This window comes from Mus caroli, chromosome 4 (genome assembly GCF_900094665.2).
Source record: "Mus caroli chromosome 4, CAROLI_EIJ_v1.1, whole genome shotgun sequence".
NCBI classification, from domain to species: Eukaryota; Metazoa; Chordata; class Mammalia; order Rodentia; family Muridae; genus Mus; species Mus caroli.
In genome coordinates this window covers 83,840,035-83,862,122 of record NC_034573.1, presented here as the reverse complement: position 1 = coordinate 83,862,122, position 22,088 = coordinate 83,840,035, and the positions used below count along the sequence as shown (strand labels likewise).

At 39.3% G+C, this 22,088-nt stretch overlaps 1 protein-coding gene across 16 annotated transcripts in view; it reads left to right on the top strand.

Annotated features, from left to right (window-relative positions):
- Elavl2 (ELAV like RNA binding protein 2) overlaps nucleotides 1-22,088 on the top strand; it is a 148,827-nt gene that overhangs the window by 76,924 nt on the left and 49,815 nt on the right. For 7 of the 16 annotated variants that reach the window (XM_021159652.2, XM_029476744.1, XM_029476745.1 and 4 more), the window contains exons 2-3: nucleotides 10,675-10,765; nucleotides 13,489-13,732. In XM_021159652.2, the coding sequence (XP_021015311.1) occupies nucleotides 10,694-10,765; nucleotides 13,489-13,732 (316 nt within the window). In that variant the 5' untranslated portion in view covers nucleotides 10,675-10,693. Of the gene's footprint in view, nucleotides 1-10,674; nucleotides 10,791-13,488; nucleotides 13,733-22,088 lie in introns of all 16 variants that reach the window. The other 9 variants (XM_029476743.1, XM_029476748.1, XM_029476741.1 and 6 more) reach the window with 3 other exon arrangements.

Genomic DNA, 22,088 nt, shown 5'->3' with positions numbered 1-22,088 from the left:
TGTTTAAATTTAGGTTGGCTTGAATGGAAGAAGCATGATGAGGGAAAGTGAGTGACCCTGATTGTGAACAGACACCCCTCCAGCACTATATGGTGTGTATTATCAGTCTAGGTTCTAGATTCTCTACTTCCAAGCAGAAGAAGATGCTTGCCTCATCCAAATAAGCAGGGTGGGTGGTGAATTCTGAGTATTAAAGTTCTAAGAGTCTGAGCAGTACAAGATGAAATAATACCAAGGTGGGAAGGAGGAAAGCCAGGTGGATTTTTTTTTTTTTTAAAAGTAGGGCATGCACTTAAAAAAAATGTATTCACTTTACATCTCACTGTCCCCCTTCCGGTCACCCCATCCCACAATCCTTCTTCCCTTCTCCTCTGAGTGTGTAGGCGGGCTCTCCTGGGTATCTACACCCCCCACCCCCAGGCCCATTAAGTTTCTGCAAGGCTAGGCAATCCTCTCCCACTGAGGCCAGACAAGGCAGCTCTGATAGAAGAACATATCCCAGGGACAGGCAACAGCTCTTGGGATACTCCCTACTCCAGTTGTTCAGGACCCACATGAAGAGCAAGCTGCACAAATGCTATGTATATGTGGGGAGGCCTAGGTCCAGCCCGTGTATATTCTTTGGTTGGTGATTCAGTCTCTGAGAGCTCCAACGGTCCAGGTTAGTTGACTCTGTTGTTCTACTTGTGGAGTTCCCATCCCCTCCAGGGCCAGCAATCCTTCCTCTTATTCTTCCCCAAGCTCCACCTACTTTTTATCTGTGAATGTAGGCATTTGTCTGAGTCAGCTGCTGGGTGGAGCCTCTCAGAGGATAACCTTGCTAGTCTCCTGTCTAAAAAGCATAACAGAGTATCATTAATAATGTCAGGGATTAGTGCTTGCTTGCCCATGGGAAGGGTCTCAAGATGAGCTGGTTATTGGCTGGCAGTTCTCTTAGTCTCTGCTCCATTCCCATGACTGCATTTCCTGTAGACAGGATAAATTTTGGTTGAAAAGTTTTGTAGGTGGGTTGGTATCCCTATTACTCTGTTGGGGTGCCTGGCTGGCTACAAGAGGTGGCCTCTTCAGGTTCCATATCCCCAATGCTGTCAGTCACAGCTAAGATCACCCGCATTAATTCTTGGGCCCTTCCCTTATGCCAGGGCTCTGTCTCATCCTAGAGATGCCCCCTACCTTCTCACCATCCAAACCCCTCCCCCATCAGTTGTAGATTGCCATTCATTCTCATGGCCATCTGGCCATCTCTCCTGGCCCTCCCTTCAGCAGATCCTGACCTCCCTCCCAACTCCCCTCCCCATCTCTTCTCCTTTCCATATCTCTCCTTCCTCTACCACTCATGACTATTTTATTCCCCCTTCTAAGTTAGATTTGCGCACTCCTCACTTGTGCCTTCCTTGGGTTTAGCTTCTGTGGCTCTGTGAAGTGTAACATGAGTATTTATTTTATGGCTGATATCCATTTATAAGTGAGCACGTACCATGCATGTTCTTTTGGAACTGGGTTACCACACTTAGGATAATATTCTCAAGTTCCATCCATTTGCCTGCAAAATTCATGTTGTCTTTATTTTTAATAGCTGAATAATATTCCATATCATGGTTGTATCACATTTTCTTTATCCGTTCTTCAGTTGAGGGACATCTAGGTTGTTTCCAGTTTCTGGCTATTATGAATAAAGCTGCTATGAACATAGGTGAACAAGTGTGTTTGTGGGATGGTGGAGTATCTTTTTGGTATATGCTCAGGAATGGGATAACTGGGATTTGAGGTAGAACTATTGAAGGGATGCACTTTTAAAGTAAGGCAAGTTAAATAGATAAAGCTGTAATCCAGATGTGAGGCAGTGCTTGGGCTGTTGACACTGTCTATATTTAAATACAGTATTTAGAAATCTGGGGTTAAAAATTGCAGCAATTGAAGTAAAAATTTCCATCTTTCTTTGTCACAGTTTGTGACTGTGCTAAATGTAGTTTAACATAGCAGCATCTGCTTTAGATGTCCAGGATGGGCAATGACACTAATGATTAGGAAAATGTTTTCTGTCCAGTGTTCCCATTTCATATGAGAGCCTTCTGAAATTCTGGAGTCTTGTTGCCCATCTAGATGTTAGGAGCTGCAAAAGGTGTTATCCAAGCTTAACCTGAAAGACTGACAGATTTTCTATGGTAGCATTTTAAAGAAGCAGTTTTCTTTGTCTAATGGTAATGATACCAGCCTCATACTCATTAAGCACTTTAGTTTGTAAAGTGCTTTGACATATTTTCTGCTTGATATTTGTACATAACAAAAGCTTTTAAAGAAAGTAGGCCCTTTCCCTCCTCCCCGTTTCTCTCTTCCGAGAAAATAGATAATTCGAGGGCTAAATGGTTTGAGTCTCTGGAAAGTTTTTCTTAGGTTCACAGACATCTCTACCTTCTTCATTCCTTGTAGTCACCAGGTGATAGGTCCTGTTTTCAATAACTTGAAAATATGCTGTGTATATTACACAGGTGATTCTGCACACAGAGACTTACACCTTTGTCCCACTGTTCAGTTCTAACTCAGGGACTTGTAGTGACCCTGAAGCATGTATTTGGAGTGTACTCTGCACTACTGATGTGAGTATGGCATGGAAGTCGGAGCCCACAGAAGTGGAGTGAGCACAGTCTTTGCTCTGTAAGAGGGCAGGGGCATTGCCTGGGGGCTGAAGCACCTTGACTTGTTTCCCTCTTAGAAGGGATGTCTGGGTCTGTATGAGAGGTGGGATTAGTAAGGTGTGAGGAAAAGAAATGTGTCACTGTTGTGTGGTGGTAGCTTAGCTTTAACTCGCGGACATTCTTAGGCAACCTATCTGCTAGAAATGTCCTTGGGATGCTTCCTCCAAACTCTCCTCTTATTGGAATTAAAAATAAAAGATAACATGTTAATTGATGCAAATTGTTGGAATGTAGTAAATAACCAGAACTTTAATTACCATAACAAGTCACAGATGTACCTAAGCCATTTTTTTCCTTGCTGGGATGTAGGTTTTAAATAAAACTGCCATTAGAGGAGAGAGTAGGAGAGCTGGATCAAGGGAAATAAAATAATTATCTTGGTGTGACTCTTGTCTTTAAAGATGCCCCAACTTACCTCACTAAATAATTCATATTCATGTGTCTAAATTGAATTCATTTACCCCCTTGGGACTTCACACAACCTAAAAGAAAAATGTTACATAGGTAAATTCCAGTAAGGAGGCTCGCTTTTCTGAGACAAGGGAAATGGATTATCATGGACAAGACAAAGGAGGGCGTTACTCTGCTTCCCTGATGCCTTAATCATTGTACAGTTTTATGTGTCCTAGTATATTATCTCTTAGTTTCTAGTTGCTTCTAAGTCCTACAGATTAGTAATCTCGCAGCGTTATGAGGAAAATATACATACCTTGTTGTATCAGCTGACACTTCAGGTGCTTTTATTTTTATATAAACTGCTTAGGGTTAAACACTAGCTATAGCATTTGAGATTCTTTTTCTTTTTTCTTTTTTCCTTTTCCTTTTTTTTTTTTATTTTTTTTTTTTTTTTTTTTTTGTCCTTTTAAATGACAGTGAAGAGTAAAATGTTACCCTAAGTGGCCATATGGAGGATTGTGGCCCTTTATAACAGATGTGAGTTAAAAAGTGGTATTTCTGTCCATAAGCCTTCCTTGTCTTTTATATTCCCTTTGAAATTAAGCATTCCTCCTGTTCTGGATCTTAAATATGACAGAATATTTTAGTGTCTCTATCATACAGAGGAACCATGTTTTTAACCTACCTTATGAAAACACTCAACTACTGGGATTAATTTGAGGATTTCCAATCAGCCTTTCACAAAGTGTTCTACCCTGAGGGAGTTCCTGATAGCTGTGATTTCTGTAGAAGAATGTGAAGTTAATCCAATTTCTGTGCTGATGACGATGTGAGCTGTCTTAATTTAGCAGTTCACATCTATCTGCCTGTATGAAACAACCCTGCTACAGAAACAGAAGGCATAATTGACTTGATTCTCACTATACTCCTGTTCCCTTTTAGCTTCTCCAGCCAAATAATGCCTTGGAAATTAATTAGGCCCACTGAGGCTGGGATGAAAGAATGGGGTGGTGATGATTCATCACCAGAAGTTAATGGTTTAGTATATAAAATGCTTTAACCCAGACATAGTCAACCCACAGGCCCATTTCACTATTCTACAGTAGGACAAATGGCCCCATTGAAGGGGAGTGTACGCTCACTTCACATTTACTAAATGGTGTCTGTAATTTTAAAACTTTTGGGGGAAAACAGATTTTTCTTGTTCTAGAGTGATTTAGATAGATTCTTAATACAAACCAACTTTCTTGGAGTGGTAGCACGTACATTCATTCATTCATTCATTCATTCATTCCTTTGTTGTTTCGAGACAGGGTTTTCCTGTGTAGCCTTTGCTGTCCTAGAACTAGCTCTGTAGACCAGACTGGTCTCAAACTCGCAGAAATCTGCCTGCTTCTGCTCCCTGAGTGCTGGGATTAAATGCATGCACCATCATGTCAGATACGGGTGGTGATACTTTAAGACCAGATTCCATGAAGTAGCCCAGGCTGGCTTTAACTCAGTCATACATGAGGGCTGGGATTGCAGGCATGTGAAAACTTGTTGCATGATTTTAGCCTGTAAAATGAAAAGATGGTTGAGTTTTACATTTGCTATTAAATGGATGAATAGTGAATTATTTTTTGAAGAATACACTGTAAAGAATTCTTGCAAAGAATAAGCTTGATTTACTACCCACTTATTTTTATGCAAGGTTTCCTGAGACTTTTTCCTTCTCTTTTTCCAGCTCTCTGTGTGGAAACCTTTCCTTTGTTTATTCATCTTGTATTCTTAGTCCCTAGCAAATAATACATATTTTGGTGATTTTGTTCAAATACAAGTAGTTGGAAAGAAAACCAGGTTGGTTTTTTTTTTGTTTGTTTGTTTCTGTTTTTTTTTTTGTTTCTGTTTGTTTTGTTTTTTGATGGTGAATTTAAGTAGTTTGCTGATTCAAAGTGTACCATTGAGCTATATGCTTTCTCTAGAGTATATCCAGAATTTGATGGTTTCTCCCTGACAGCACCTTGGTCAAAGTCTCTGTCATCCTTATGTGCCTGGGTTACTGTGATTACTAGCTTGCCTGACCTCACCTCATTTCTTCAGATTTGCTGAGCCCTGCTGGTCCTCCCACTCAGGAGCCACATAGAACTCTTTATCTTGAAACACTTTCATAGTTTCTTTTCTTCAGATGACCTTCAAGGCCCTATGTGATCTGGCTTCTTCACCTCTTTGACTAGCCTCTCACTCGCCATGTAGCTCTTCATTGCTCAATACAGCAGCCTAACTTTGACCTGCCTGGAATATTTGTCTTGATAGTTCAGTGGGGTCTACAATTGTTTTCTCTTACATCCCAAATTGCTGTAACAGAACAAGTAGCAGCTTTGTTTTTTAAACACAATACATGGCACTGTCTGACACATTATAGGTCAGGAGTCCATTCGAAGTAGGTCTGAGTCATCGAAGATGAAGTCCCTCTGGAGGCTTGAGGAGAACAGGTTTCCTTTCTGCTTTATCCACTTTACCTATTAGAGGCCGACTGAAGTCCTCATGATGCTGTGACTTCTGGAAAGTGTGACTTTCTCATCTCCTCCTTTGATATACAGGAGTCATGGATAATTCTCTGCAATCTCCTGGATGGTATAGGACAATCTAATGTTTATAAGATCTGTTTATTAGCATTCTTCATTCCCCTTGCTGTGTAACATGACAGATTCACAGACTTAGGGGAATGGGATGCAGACATCTTGGGTGGACTCTATTCTCTCTGCACAGCAACCAGTTTACTTTCTTTGAAAAATACTGCCTCAAAGGTTATCTTCTCAATGACATCTGCTGCTTATTAATTGAAACTACCACCATTATCTCCCCATTCTCAATGCTACTTCCTCTGCTCTACATTTTCCTTCATTTCAAAGCATGCTTTCTCTATATGTGTTCTTTCTGGTTCTGCTTTATACATCTTCTATTGCATGTGTGCACCCTGGTACTTTTTTTCTTGCAGTCTAAAACTTCCCATAGACCCTAAGAGGTGCATGCAGATGTCTGTTGAATGGAGGAGCAGGAAGGGAAGGGTGAGCAAGTCTTTTTAATTTAATTTATTTTCCAACTGGCTAACATGATTGGCACAGAATAAGGGGGGGGGGTGAGTTTGGGGCCTTGAACTCACCTTCATCCACAAAGCTCAAAGTCTTTAATCCTGCCAGCTCTGAATCCAAACCTACAGATGCATCAAAAGACACTTGACTTGTGTGTAGAAGCTGTAATGGGCCAATAGATAGTTCTAGCTGCTGAAGAAAGTTTCTTGTTGTATTCCTTCAGTGGGTTGGTCCGTTTCTAATCTCAAGGACAAATATCTGAGTCTGAGGTTGAAGAATTCGTGGAGCCGATGAGATAAAGTGGCATAAGGTTGACTTGACAGGAGTTTTATGATCCAGGGGTTTCTATGAAGCTTAAAGACCAATTATTGTGAAGGACCTATGAAACAGAGTTCTAAAGAAGACACACCAACTATTCATCCTCGTAACTCATGGGTTATCTCTGATTTCAAAGCTTGGTTGAATATTCTTTTGTTTACTTAAAAAAAAATCCAGAAATGTATCATGAAGCTGTCCTTTTCAAGGAGTTCAGTGGGAACAATAAAGTATTAACTGCAAGCAGTGGTGACCCCCACAGACATATAATTTCATCTGTCCTCATGCTGCTTACTCTGCTCTCATAATCCATGCCCCTGCCTACTTTATGTTCCAGTTTCTTAGCGTGAGTTTACTAAAGGAAGAAGGTGTTTGATCAGGATTCCATCTCCCCCAACTCTACTTTTTAAACTTTAGAGATAGGTGACTTCCTTCCACCTTGTAACTTAAACTTGGTATTTAGAGGAAGTCTTGCTGTACAGAGGGAGGACATTACAAGGGTTCTGCCCTGGTGATGTACACCTAGCCCTAATGAGTGTAAAGTCCAAGTTCATTGTATCCAAACTGGATATTGTAGTCTGAGAGAGACACTTGTCCTTGCCTTTAGCAATGATGAATCTTTTTTAGAGACATCATTTGTATTTGCCTAGCCTTCCTAGCCAGTATCAAATTAAAACCATTTAAGACCTGTAACTTAATAATGGATTTCTGAATTCTTTTCTGAAAATTTATTTTCTGTTGGCTTGGCTTCTGTTCTCTTGGCTTTTGACCATTTTGCTAAGTGATCCCTAAATCCCACATGGTCTATCTTCATAACTTCATACTGGACAGAGGCATGAAACTTACCTGTGCCATATTTCAGGATTTGTTCTGACTTTTGAGTTTTTATAGCTGGCAAACTGTTCTTGATGTAGAAATCACACACCTGTTCACTTCAGAGATAAATGGTTTCCTTTGCTAAGACCTGTAATACCAATGTGTATTTCAGGGAGTGAAGGTAACTGGTGGAATGCTCCCAAAATGGAAAGTGTTCTTTCATTGTTATGTTTGTTGTGAAATATTTGAGGCAGGGCAGAAAAACAAACTGTTGAGTTTACATATATTAAAGATGGTGTGATTCACCCTTTCAATCCCTAACTCTGAAGAAACTGCTCTTGTTCCCTGGTACAGATCTTTCCAAGGGAGACCATCAGCAAAGCAAGAGAGTAAGGCACTGGGCTTGTTTGAGGGACAAAGAAGGCTCAGATGCCAAAGCTGGTAATAATAAAGGATGCAGGGTGCTCAGCTCAGTGTCTGTAGTGTACCTCGTGTTTGATCTGATAGGTAGCAGGTGGCTGTTGATGGTTTAGGAAAAGTTAATGTGACTTGAGATGAGGAAGGACCATTGGAGAGGCTATAAGTCTGAGAGTTCATATCACTTTTAATTGTTCTCCACCCCTTTAATGCAGTGGTAGTTTTCATACTCCCAGGCTTAACTCATGATAGACCAGTGTGGTACCAATGGACCAGATTGCCAGCCTGAGAACTGGCACGTTCAGTATGAGGATGGTAAACACAGCAGAGGAGTAGAATGTTGGGCAGACTGAACCAGCCTTATAGGAGCTTTGGAATGATCATCTCGTCACACTGCTATGACTCTGACTTGTATAGGTGTGCTCTCTCTATCTGATGGAATTTAAGCTTAGGAGTCTGCTCTCCTAGCTCACTCATAACACCAGGTGAATTTAATCTCAAGGTATTTTAAAAGTGTTTTTTGACGAGTCTGACTTACATGGTGACTCTTTGGAAGAGGTTTTAAAATAGCAGAGATTATCTTAGTTTACAGAATGTTTTTGCTGTTGTTTTGTTTTTAAACTAGGGATATAAAGAAATGGAGACTTTTCATGTTTTTATATGTAGCTGGGAAACTGCTGGGCCAGTGTGACTTCTCGAATTCTTACTGTTGCCACCTATGAGAAACACAGTGCTAGTTTTGATCTCAGAATTCCACCAGTGTTAAGAACATGTAGATGCACAAGTACACAGTAATGTTTGCAGGAAGTATACATAATTGAAAGAAAAGGGAAGAAAAAAATGAAACATGGAAAGCTTTAGTGTCTGTGGTAGCGAAATTATACAACCATGAAGAGAAAAAGCTCCCTTCCTCCCTTGCCCTGTGAGGCCCATGCTCCCATCAAAGGGTTCCTCACCATTATCCCTTGTAGCTCAGTGCAAGTATAGAATATTCTAGATTGATTTATGAAAGTGCCTTTTCATAAGTTATTGTGCTGAGAATAACAGGATAAAAAGCAATCTGAATTGGCACAATTGATGTCTAAATTAAGAGATGAACATATATGAAACATTTTTTTAAGCCTTAAAATTAATGGCTCTGTTTCACTGCAATACAGACAGCTTTTTCTCCTTTCCAAAGAGCCTCAGAGCCAGTAGAGTCTATAAATAGTGCACAGCCGGTTTGTCTGTGGTGGATTGAGTGGAGCAGAATCACCTGTCCTTAAGTGAAGGGGAAGTAGCTTTACATTTTTAGTAACTGAGTTGTTGGCCAGCATAAAGGTAAGGGCCATGTGAGCAACTTATTTATAACTTCCCATAAAGGTGTGTGTCTGCCTCAAGCGGAGAGACTGTCTGGCTCTGGGAATGTAAAAGTGCAGTGGAATCACTTTCCATCAGCGGCCTTCTCGGCTTAGTGGCTTCAGTTGAGACTGTTCCTATCTCTGGGGCTTGCAGAGGAGGGGTGTCAGGAGATCAGCTCATTAGTGTCTCTCTCCTATGGAATATAGGGGATGAGGCCATTCAATCATTTTAACCATGGTTTTAGATAATGTTTGGATATTAACTCCTGAATGTATCCTGGGCATACATTTTGGCTTGGTTTAACCTGTTGGGTGTGGTTGTCCTGCTCCATAGTTGGGCTCTTGTCAAACTCTTTCATGGCTATAAATAAAGCACTTTACTATCTCAGGTTAAGTGTAACTGTACGATGATGAACTGTACAATGAAAGACAGCAGGGTTAGACTAAATTCTCTGGCTAAGGTGGGAGAAGGAAGAACAGCAGGACATTTGCATGCATCCATGAGAAGCCTTTAAATCCTTTCACAGATGCCAGAGTCCACTCTGTTCACATTTCGTGTGAATCGTGTGCAGTCAGGCTTTTCACTCTGAAGCTCAAACTTGCAATTCCTAAAATATAAGGAGATAGTTTTCTCAGCCCTTGTTCATTATTTATTTCTGAGCCTGAATTTTCCTATTACTATGTTTGTCATTTTAAGCATATGGGTTTATAGCTAAAAAGTAAAGGTTGGCTTTTGGGCCACTATCAGAGCTCCGTTTAGTTTTCAGGCAAGCTGAAATAAAGGATAAATGGCCTATTAATGCTATTGGAGGCCTCATGGCAGGACTAATTTTCAAGTATGCTGGGTTCACAATTTACATATTATAAAAGTGTTCACTTGATATCATTAGGGGACAAAGCTGACATCCTACACACTCATTACTCCAATAAATAAATAAATACATAATCCTATTTATTGATCTAATTATTTCAACTGAAAGATACTGGTTTACTGCCTCTTGGTATATGTGAACAGTTCTGGGTGAAACTGGTAGAGACTAGTGTGACTGTAGTGGCAGAATACCCTCAGGGGAACTCGATTCCCTTTTAATTTGAAGTCCCAAGATTAAGGATCATTTGTAGTATAATGTAACAGTGTGGGCAAATACAGCTTCGCTTAATGTCCCTTTGATATTTAGGAGAGAGAATGCTTTTATGCAAAGCAATCACTTTATGAATCGCTTGACTGCTTTTCTCACTAAAATTTCATTCACATTTCCTCCCTTCTCCCACATCCATGAGAGGACTGCATGCAGTAGTATTTTCATTTCATTTATTTATTTATTTTTATTATTTTTGAAACGGAATTTAAAGTAGCTTTTAAAGATAGCTATCAAGACAAGTAGGTAGTACTGTTTTAAAATCAGACTTTAGCTACAAATACTTAACATTTATGCAAGAAAACTACATGTTAAAATAAATTTGGAGAGATTAGATTGGAATTGCCTCAAATTCAATGAAGCCCCACTGCATGGACGATGCTGGGAAAATGAAGACAATCACTGTAAATTTGTGCAAGCTAACATGTTACATTACCTTGCTCTACTCTAACGTATGGTACTTTTTGTGTCCATATTGCAGACGGCAACTCCAAACTAACATGGCAGTCAGACTGTGTGATGTGGCTTCTCTGCTTAGAAGCGGTTCGTGGGCAGCAGAGCCTTGGACCGGGGTCTGTGGGATTTTTCTTAAATTCTGTAGGCTACTTTTTTTTTAGCATGTTGCAGAAGTGCCGAGGCCATACCAAACACTTGAATCTTTAATTTGGCATACTACTCATTCTTACGTACTATGGTATGGCCATCATTAAGTATTAAAAGCACATTGCAATTTTAACTGTGGTGGTATATATAGATCAGAACCGTGCTGTTATATGTAACTGAAATAATTGAAATTAGGACTTTAGTGCAGACTCAAAAGAATGACAAGCTTTTTTTTTTAAAAAACAAAACAAAAACAAAAACAAAAGTTTTGGTATGGTCTGAATACTAAGTTACCGTAATTCTTTACATTCTGTTTACTATGTATTTTTTTGGTTACTACATTTTGAAGTTATTTACAATTCCTGATTCTAAAAAAATTTTTGAAATTGTAAATCTGGCTGAAAAACTATTTGCCCAGTAACTGTTGAAAGACTGTGCATTCTGTGAACAGTTGTGTTGAGCCTATCAATGGAATATGCATTATTTGGAAAATATAGCACATTAGTATCATTTTATTCAGAGCAGATGGTCCTATAGCTGAAAGATGCTGTGATTTTTTTTTTTTTCAGTGCACACAGCCTACTGCAGCTGTTCACTTGAATGTTGGCTTAGGAGCTCATTCTTGCCACCTGAACATGGAAATAAATGTGCAATTAAGTGAGAGTGTTTGCTGTCCTGACTACACCCTACTCATTTCAGTCAATGAACGCTTATACTTCACACACCATCCCAGTGAGCTCTAGATGGAACCTCACATTTGGGGTTCTTGTACTTTGTGTATGTACCCTTACTTTTGCATGGTGGTTTACTTTAATAGGCCGTGGCCACTTTCTCTCGTAGTACATTGTTTTTACAGTTGCTGAATAGAGGTAGCCCTATGGGAGTTTTGTTGAGAAGAGTGATTCACAACCAACCCACAAACTGGAACAGTCAGACTTTTACCAGATTTTCAAATAATGTCAATTATAATATATTTTGATTATTTTTCTCATACAGAAGTCCTAAGATTTATTAATTATTCTTTAAGTATTCACTGAGAATACTTACCCAAGAAAAGTAGTTTAAATCTTGGGGTGGTGGGGGGAGTTCATTTCTTTGGAGAAGAAATGATGCTATTGAAAGGTTAGAGGTTGGTTATTTCCTAACTACTCTGGCTGGAGTCCATTTTTATCTTGATTATACTGATTCTTGTCCCTCGCCAGTCTGGATCTGGCCAGTTGGCCAGTCTGTCTGGTGCTGCTTTCTTATGTAAACTAATCTTGGCAATTGAGATTTTGTATCCATAGATGTACACTTTTATTTTTTCTTAGGCAATTTGCTTTTTAAAAGACATTTTCCCCATTCACCTATAATCAGCCCCTTTCCCCCTCTACTTTGCTTTTTTTCCTTTTATCAAATTCTTTGCCTTTCCTACATTAAAGCCTCCTAAAGCTAGCAGGCCATCAGTCTGAGTTGTCAGGGCGGAGCAGTTCTTTGGGGAGCTGAGAGGTATATTGGATGTGACAGAGTGTAATCTTTTCACTGATGCTTTGATTTTTGGATTCCCCCATAGTCTTGGCTGCCCAAAGTTGGAACGATTATTGGAAAACACTTTTGAAGAGTGTGGGGCTGTGGTTCATAACTCTTTTGTTCAAAGCCCATCAAATTACTTTTAGGAAACTACATCCAAAATTGTATAATAACTGATTTTCAGAGTAGTTGGAACTGTTTGAGGCGATTTTCCCCTGCTCTGCTGTTTATCTTTTTGTTTGGCTTATGGACACCTTACTACTTGTGTTTTCTATAGCCTTGGGCTGGCCTGTTTGGAGAAGTTGTGTCTATATTGTTGTTTTCATGAACTTGGATATGCATTTTTGGTCTTGTGTTCTTAAAATTAGAGTCAAGGCAAAAATATTACCCTGAATTGTTTGTGGATGCTGTTTTGGTGCTGTGGATCAAATATTTGTTGGTGGTCATCAGCTGCCAAGTTGACAAAATGGTTAAACAGAGTCTACAAATGTAGACAAAATATTCATAGTTTTACTCCCAAATTAACCTACCCTTTCACTTCTGAACATATAACATCTATTTTTTTTTAATTTCTTACCAATGATAGCGGTAAAAAATAATGTTAATCAAAAACATTTCAGTATGTAACCAAAACAGTACATGTTGACAAATTTTTAATTTTGAAAGTACTTTTGCTCCTTTGCTCCTTGGTTTTGTTAACGGATGCCTGTCAGTCTTAGATAATTGACTCTTAGGAACTGAAGACTCTTCTTCAGAATTACGATATCACTTTTTGTTTGTTTGCTTGTTTGTTTTGGCAGCATGTTAAGCATTTTTATTTTCTAGAATAATTTTTAGTCAGGACACAGTTCTGTGCCCTTTGGTATTAAATCACTTCCTCTGTGGATACTACAGGTAAGTGAGGGTATATGACTATAAGGATATGATTCTAGAAAATGTTGCAACATTTAAATTGTGCTTATGTGCATGTATGGAGTATGTACGTAGAAATATAATTGTAGCCTTATGTTGAATAGCTTACTATGAACCACAATTAGCGTAGGTGCTGCACTTTTTGTTGAAGCTTTATTATAACCTCAGCAGGATGACTTGTGTTCAGTGACAAGTGTTTTCACTCTTGGGTGGAATCTCTAATAGGTTGTGAAATATGAATTCTGACATTTCTTATTTTCTCTGTTTTTAGCAGGTAATTGCTGCCATGGAAACACAACTGTCTAATGGGCCAACTTGCAATAACACAGCCAATGGTCCAACCACTGTAAACAACAACTGCTCCTCACCAGTTGACTCCGGGAACACAGAGGACAGCAAGACCAACCTAATAGTCAACTACCTTCCTCAGAACATGACACAGGAAGAACTAAAGAGTCTTTTTGGGAGCATTGGCGAGATAGAGTCCTGTAAGCTTGTAAGAGACAAAATAACAGGTATGCAACTTTATGTAGATGTATGACATTTAAAGGACCATGGGTCAGAATATGAGAAAATGCTTTGGGAGGCTGTATCTGGTTTTTATTATTATTATTATTATTATTATTATTATTATTATTATTATTATTATTATTTTACTGTTGTCTAAAGACCAGATCTCACTCTGTACTGCAGGTTGGCCTGCAGCTCACCATGTAGTCAGGCTGCTTTTGAATTCATAACAGTCCCATATTAGTGTACTGAATGCTGAGACTGCAAGTGTGAGCTACCATGCCTAGATGTATTTTAACTGAACACTGAATTTATTCTGAGATGTGTGTGTGACAGTTTAACCTTTGTTTCATCAGTACTTCTGAGCTTGCATGACTGAACATTTCAACAGTGAACGATAAGAATATTTTGCTTTACAAAGGGGAGGGAGGACCTTAAAATAAAATTCTCCCACTAAGTCACTTTGGTCCTTTTGCTTATAGTATGTATGAAAAAATACTGGCTAATATGTTTTCAGTTATAAATAATTGCATTGATAGAATTAGAGAATAATGGCAGTTTGTGCTCTGTTTCTTAACAAGGAAAGAGGATGCAGCATATGAGCATCCTTTTTACTACAGAGATAAAGAGGAAAAGATGGAAAGTTGGGCCTAAGTAGCTCCCCATTTGCTGAATTTGAGTAATAGGTAGTTAAAAAATAATTTTAGTATACCTTTTAAAAAATCTGAGTAAGTTCTTTATAAAGCCCAAACCTATTTAAGGAGCATGTTCTTGGAATAGGAGTTAAGGGTTCCTACTGGAATTGTTTTAAAATACTAAAACCATATGACATTAAGTGTAGATAGACCCCATGGGTCTTTCATATGAACTTTGGTGGTTCATACAACTACTTAACACAGTCTATGAACAAGCAAATCACACTAAGTTTTGAAGTGACTCAAATTTCCTTAAAAGTGGTATGAAGGGTCGGGCCAGGCATTTGGGTAACTGGTCATGTGACCATGACTAAGTTAGTTACTGGCTTCAGCTCTAGTTAGTTGACAGTAAGAGCAGAGATCATACTGGGGACATTTAGGACTTCTATCTAGGTGATACTTTGAGCAGCTCTGTAATCGAAGCTCAGAGTCTCATTTTTTGAAGATCTCTAAGTGCCTGGAGCCAATGTCTATGCCTGAGCTTCATTGTTTTGTTCCCTGAAGCTACAGACTGAAGACCACAGACAGGTTATCCATTCATATCAGATCCAAAAGAAACCCATTGTCTCCAAGACATAGTGAATCATCCTGTCTCTAGCTAATTGTATTGCTTCTGTGTTCATTATCTTATCAGGAGAATTCTTCAGTTGTTGAGAACTCACACTCAAATGTATCAAGTTCCCTTTCATCTTTGTGTGTGTGTTTCAAGGGGTAAAGAATGGTGATTGAACCAAACTCTTCATTCATGCTATAGGCGAGGTGCTATCACTGAGCTGTATTCCTGGCTGCTTTTAGGTTTCCTTTACAGAGGACTACCAGTATATGAATTTAATAGAGAGGTTTTGAAAAGTTGGGCAAGGTAGAAAACAATTCTGTCCCCTATACTGGATTTTATCTTTAATTTTTTAGTACAAATTTTTGCACATGTATTTTTTTTAGGCTATTTGAAATAAGTAATGAAGTGTGATAAATGGCATGCAGGCTGTAACATCAGTTTCTGTGGTTTCTTGTTCAATTGCTCAGTGGCAACCCTACCAATAGAGGATGAAGATGCTTGACTAGTCTGTAAAAAAAAAAAAAAATCACATTTCATTTTTATGAAACTGGGAGTGGTTAAGTGAAAACATTAAAAAGCTTATCCATCTTTCACATTAGACATTTGCCACAGAAATCATCTTAGGGGATTTTCCGTATCTTATCCGTGGGTAGATATCAACTGGAATGATCTTATTTTTTCATAAACCCTTTACAGGGCTGTTATGAGGCATAATGGGGTAAATTTGAGTTCTCAGTCTTCCAATCTATGGGCTCTTTGGCTTCCGTGCAGTAAGCAGTGGTAATGGAAACATGGCTTACCCTCAGACACAGATGCTGAAACCGAATTGATTCTTGATGTTCCTTTGCTTCACTCTCCTTGCAGTTAGAGTTCCTGATTATGTAATTTCTATTAAGATACCAGGAAAGTATATTATCTCACAGCAGTGCCTAAAACCAGTGCAAGCCCAAGTTAGATCAAGTTCAGCATGGCAAAGGGAGGTGGGCGCACAGTCCCGCCCCTAACCATGGAGCGATTTGCAGTTGTTAGCTGATGAGAAAATAAGGGTCAGTTTTCTTTTAAGAGTGTAGCCCCTGGTAAGTTGACTGTTCTCCAGTGGAAGACCACACATTCAAGAATATTTTGGGTCATACATACTGGTCTTGAGGGTTTCAAAGAAAATTCTTGGATAGAGGGATTGGGTGGATAGAGAACTTAGGGGGGTGAATCTAGGAGTTGTTAGTGGGGTGAATATTAGGCAAATGCATTGTATGAAACTTGAAACCCTTAACTAATAAAACCTGACGATTGGAGTTGGGCGTGGTGGCTCAATCCTTTAATTCCAGCACTCATGAAGTAGAGGCAGTCAGATCTTCTGAGTTTAGACACTAGCCTGTTCTGCAAAGAGAAAGTTCTAAGACAGTCAGGTCTACATAGAGAATCCCTGTCTCAAACTCCTTCCCCCAAATAATAATAAAATAAAAACAGTAGACCCAAAATAGTTTAGTTTGGGGTAGCGTAAATACTTGGAGACAGATATCATTCTTTATATTTCAATTTTTAATTTCAACTTGAAGTTTTTATAAAATAGTCACTGAGAATATAAGGAAAACTATCCGAAGAGCCAGTAGCAATTCCAGGAAATCCCACAGTGACTGGCATAGTCACAGTGTGTGTATCATAGTCACACTGTGTGGTTTTCCCATTCATTTCCTTTGAGATAGTCTTTTGCTATATAGTCCAGGCTGTTCTGAAACTGGCCTTTATTCTGGTTCAGCTTTCCAAGAGCTGGGGATTAGAAGTGTATGTATGGCACGCAAATGCTTTAAAAGCTACAAAGGCCCACAACAATTATTTAAGCACTTACCAAACAGTCCAGTCTGAAGTTCTTGCCACTGTGGTTCGGTCAGAGTTGATGGTTGTGCTTGTATGATGAACATGGTACTAGGAAGTGTAAGTTAAGAAGCCTAGGACTAGAACAGTGGCTAAGATTCTAATCTTTCATTATTTGCCTGGGCATTTTCTCTTGCCCATTCTTGGTGGTAAGAGCTTGCTTTGAAGTTAACAGCAGAACAAACTAATAAATAATTAGGTAGAATAGAACTTTTACAGAGCTATCAATGGGCCATTTTTGTGGAGAGGGTGTTGTATTTGGAAAGGAAATGCATGAGTTTTGAGGTCAAGACTGAAGGTTATACCATATAGATAAGAACACCTACATTTCTCTCACAGTTCGATCTTTGGCTGTGTACTTGAGTGATTTAGGTCAGTGATTCTCACATCTGGCAACAGATTTGCCTAAGAAAGAGTTAGAACAAAACCAACCAACCAGCCTTAGATTCTGGATGCTTTGGAAGTCTGAAGTCAAAGACCTCCACAGCTGATTGTGAAGGCTCAGCAGTTGAAGAATAATGGGAGTCTCTTGAACTGTGTAGGTGCCCAGGCATCTACAGTAAAGCCAGTACATTCTAGCAAGAACAAGGCACTTGGTCTCCTTCAGACTTCCTGATAGGAATCCTGAGGGAGTCTCAGAATACTATAGGAGCCTGTGAGTAACCTATGGAATTTTCTTTAGTTCTTCAGGAAGACGGGAGGGGTTCCTATGTCTTCTACTCATTTGGTATCGGAGTGCCTGAGTAAGGTGCTGAAGTTGAGGTGCCTCATTCGTGACTAGCTTAAGCTTAAAGAGTCCCTTCATGACCACTGGTCTCTGATGAGTTCATTCTTAGCAACTAGAACTAGAGGTGTTACAATTTAGAATCTTGGGGCTCGGTCTTTACCGACTACCTGCCCCCATGGGTATCCCTTAAACAATTTACTTCCCAAAACAGAATAGTTCTGTCATAATCACGTTTCCTTTTCTTGGAAAAGGAAGGACTCCTAGAGTTACAGTTTGGGCCTCTGCTAATAGGGGCTGCTTGTTTTATCTTGGCGTGGTGTCTCTCTCTTACTCATTATCATTCTATGAGGGCGCCTTTTGTGCTGACTTTATTTGCATCCAGTTAAAAGTTTTCCAATAGACAAAAAAGAAAGACCGGATGCAAAGCAAACAAACAAAACCTCCAGGGATGCAGAGACTTTGCAGGTGTTGATCGCCCTTGTTAGGTGTAATGGTAGGCCCTTGTTAGGTGTTATCATCGAATGGTAACCAGAAGTGGTCTCCTCCCTTTAGGGGGGAGGGGGAGCCAAACTTTAGAGCTGGTTTTATCCTTGTTTACTCTACCAGAACACCGTGAGTTTCAAACATTTTATACGATTCTCCCTCCTTTTTTAAGGAAATGTAATCTTAATGCCTCAGGATTGAAATAGGTAATGGTATTTTATTTTATTAGTCTAATACATACCTTCGAATTTAATAGCATTTGTTTACTTTCAGTCATGGCGGACACGGGCTGTTTTGATGAATGTTAATTTGAAAATACAGTGCTGTATGTCAGTTATGATTTGGAGTGGATAGAGTGTCAGATGATCAGAAATTCTGAGACAAGTAGTTAACAACAGCAGGGTGTGGGTGGGCAGGAACTTCAAAAACTCCCATTCTGAGCCTCTGTGTTGTTTAATCATAAGGTTAGCGGCAAGGCTGCATGTGTTTCCAGGTCTGAAGCCCAGGATAAGCACTTTGTAGATACCTATGTAGTCTGAATAATTTATTTCTAGATTGTAGAGCTAAATTAATATAAAATAAAATTAGCATCAGATTTTTGTAACTACAATAAAAATTTGAAACATCTCAAACCAGAGGAACTTGTGAATTTTATCAGTATATCATTAGTAAATATTATTTTTCATGTACCTTTTTCCTTTCCAAAGGTCATGCCAAATTACAAGATTAACATTATAAAAACTTGTTACAAAAGTTTGGAGAAGGCATTTGAATTTATTCCAGACTCTTGTTGTTGTTGTTACTCAAACTGTGTGTATGTGTGTGTGTGTGTGTTGGGGGTATGTGGCATTTGCATGTGAGTGTATGGGTATGTGTGTGCTCTTGAATCTGTATGAAGCTCAGAGCAGGACAACCAGATCATTCTCCACATTGTTGCCTTGAGATTGGGTCTCATTAAACTACAAGCTTGTCTATCAGCCTTGGTGGGCTAAGCAGGATGCTCTCGGGATCTGCCTATCTCTGATGCTTAAACTGGTTTGGCCGTTCCAGGCTTTTAACATGGATGCTAGAAAATTTGAGCTCAAATCTAAATATTGAAGAAGTACTCTTGCCCACTGAAAAATCTCTCCAGCCCTATACTAGGTAGTTTTAAAATACTGTTTTCAAACTCATGTGTATATCTATGCCTACATGAATTTATATGCAACTATGTGCATGTAGGAACTTGCAAAATCTAGAGGACATTGGACTCCCTGGGGCTGGAGTTATAGGCCTTTATGGGTCACCTGATGTGGGTTCTAAGAACTGAATCTCTGGTTTCTTTGCAAGAACAGTAAGCAGTGTTAACTGTTGAGACATCTCTTCATTCCCTAAAGTCGCTATTTTTATAGAATAGTTTTGGTGTCAGTGTTGATTAATGCCAATACAAAATTACTGAAATTTATACATATATATACATATGTACATATTTAAGAAGTTAGATACACTACCACTCTCAGAGAGGAAAATCTTCTAATCTGTTAGATTTACTGTATGAATACAGGAAATTAAAGAAGTAGTTAAATAAGGGGGTGAACAGAATATTTTTTAAAAGGAAAAGTTTGGTTTTTGAAGGATGGTAAATTACAGGACAGCATTTAGAAAATCTATAGGGGGAAACAAAATAGAAGGAAGGTTGTTTTAGCAAGGTTTGTTTGTATGACCTTGTTTCAGGTCTGTAATGACCGAGGTCGTCCCTTTCCCTGATGTGGGATGAGGAGCACAAAGACCCTGGAGGGCATCTGCCTTGCTCTTTGGGTAGAACAGGAGCCCGGCAGGGATCCCTGCTTGCCTTTGTTTGATTCTTGTCTATCTTTAGCTTAAGTAGTCCCTATGTAAAAGCAGATTATTTTAGGGTGATATTGTGCGATTTCTGTTCAGATATGAGGCTGAATTATCTACTGTATTAGTTACTTTTCTATTAGTAAGATAAATACCATGATCAAAAGCAACTTACAGAAGGAAGACTTTATTTTGGCTGATAGTTCCAGAGGAGAGGCCATAATAGTGGAGAAGGATGGGATTGCCACAGGTAGGTGGACAAGGAAGCTGGCTGATCACCTCTCACCTGAAAGCAGGAAGCTGAGAACCAAGTGGGAATGGGATGAGCTTATACATTTTCAAAGTATGCAGAGCTCCACATGCTAACATTTGGTAAACTCCCCAGGGCCATCAGCTGGGGTCTAAAGTGTTGAAACACATGAGTGTGTAAGGGACATTCTTAAAGCACACCTACTCATCTCTATACTGGAGTACAGAATCAGCCTGCCTTTGATGTTTTCTCATTCATTACCTTATTGGCTTGACTATCATAACACTACAATTTATTTTCTTAGACTTTGTCAGAAATCTGAATTTCCTAGGATATTTTAAAATTCTCACCAGATCATTTCCCTTGAATGCTCCTGAGCAGAGTGCTTGGCCACTGAGGTTAGAAGTGTGCTTCAGAACTTGCCAGCTTCATCAGGGCTCTGTTTCTGCTAATTGACTTTCACCTGAGCACACTGCCGCTGCCACATTCTGTTGTGGAAACCCTTCCATGAAAAGGTCAACTTGAACAAATACTTCCTGGCATTTTATTTGTGAATGCCATTTGACTTGTTAGTTCTGTATACAGTGACTTAATTTTTTTTTTTAACTCCTTACCTTTTCTTCTTTTTTAAGTTTTAGAATGTTAAATTTTGACATTGTTAGGGCCCCTCTTAATTGGACATAAACAATGCACACATTTTTTTCTTTTATTAAGTTTTGAGGCAAGGTTTATTAGCCCATCCTTGTTTTGAACTCACTGGATAGCCAAAGCCAGCCTCAACTAACTCTCCTGCTCCCAGCTTGTGAGTCTTGGGGCTACAGATGCACACCACCATACCTGGCTCTGTAATTAGGTCCCTTTTGAGGGCTTTGAGAGTTAGAATAGCACCAGTAGCCCTTAAAAGTATTGTGAAGAAACAGATATTCAGCTAAAAAAGATATACTGGGGCTGTCAGTGCACACCGATCTCTTAGCAGAGTGCCACCTACATCTCTGTGTCATTTGAGGGCTGACCATAACTATAATTTCAAATAAATATTCCTACTTTTTACTTTATATATCCTCAAAGGAAAGATTTTGCAAGGTGATTTTGTTTGAGCTGTATTCTTTATTCTCATGTTAAATGGGTGCAATGTAGATTTACCAGAACTTTCTAAACACTTGTATTAAACACTAGTTTTGAAAGTTATACTCCATTTTTATAGGCTCGGGTAATGGTTTAATTGGTAAGGGCATGAGTGAGCAAACGTGAACCTGTGTTCAGTTAGACTGCTCAACGCTTATGTCAGAAACCTGAGTATGGCTGTTGACACTATAACTCTAGAGTGGTAGTGTTACATAAGACACTTTAGGATCTTGGGGGTTTACTGGCCACTCCGCCTAGCTAAAAAGCAGCAATTTCCACTCAGGGAGAGACCCTCTCTCAAGGGACTCAGGGAGAATGTGATGCAAGAGAATACCAGACATCTCCTGGCTTCCATGCATGCTCTGGGCACCCAAACACACATGCTCAGACATGCATGCACACACTCATCACTCCTTTTTTTTTTTTTAATCTTTGGGTTGAAGTCTATCCTGGCCATTTGGCTTGTTTTCTAACCTTATTGGAATTGTTTGACTCTGAACTTCAATTTGGTTTTGGGAAAACATCCCCTAATACACTTACTATCTATAATTCTTAATTTCCATGGTCTGGGAAGAATACAAAGCTTATTTTTTAGCCTATATGTGAGCATCATCACTGGGAGATTAGACAAAGAAGGAATAGTAAGTTAAAGGAGCCTAGGAAGGTCATTGATGCTTTTATACCAGCTTTGGTGAGCTAGAGCTCTGCTGTATGGGAAGTGTTCTATGTGGGGTGTGTGTGTGGGTGTGTGTGTGTGTGTGTGTGTGAGAGAGAGAGAGAGAGAGAGAGAGAGAGAGAGAGAGAGAGAGTGTGTGTGTGAGAGAGAGAGAGT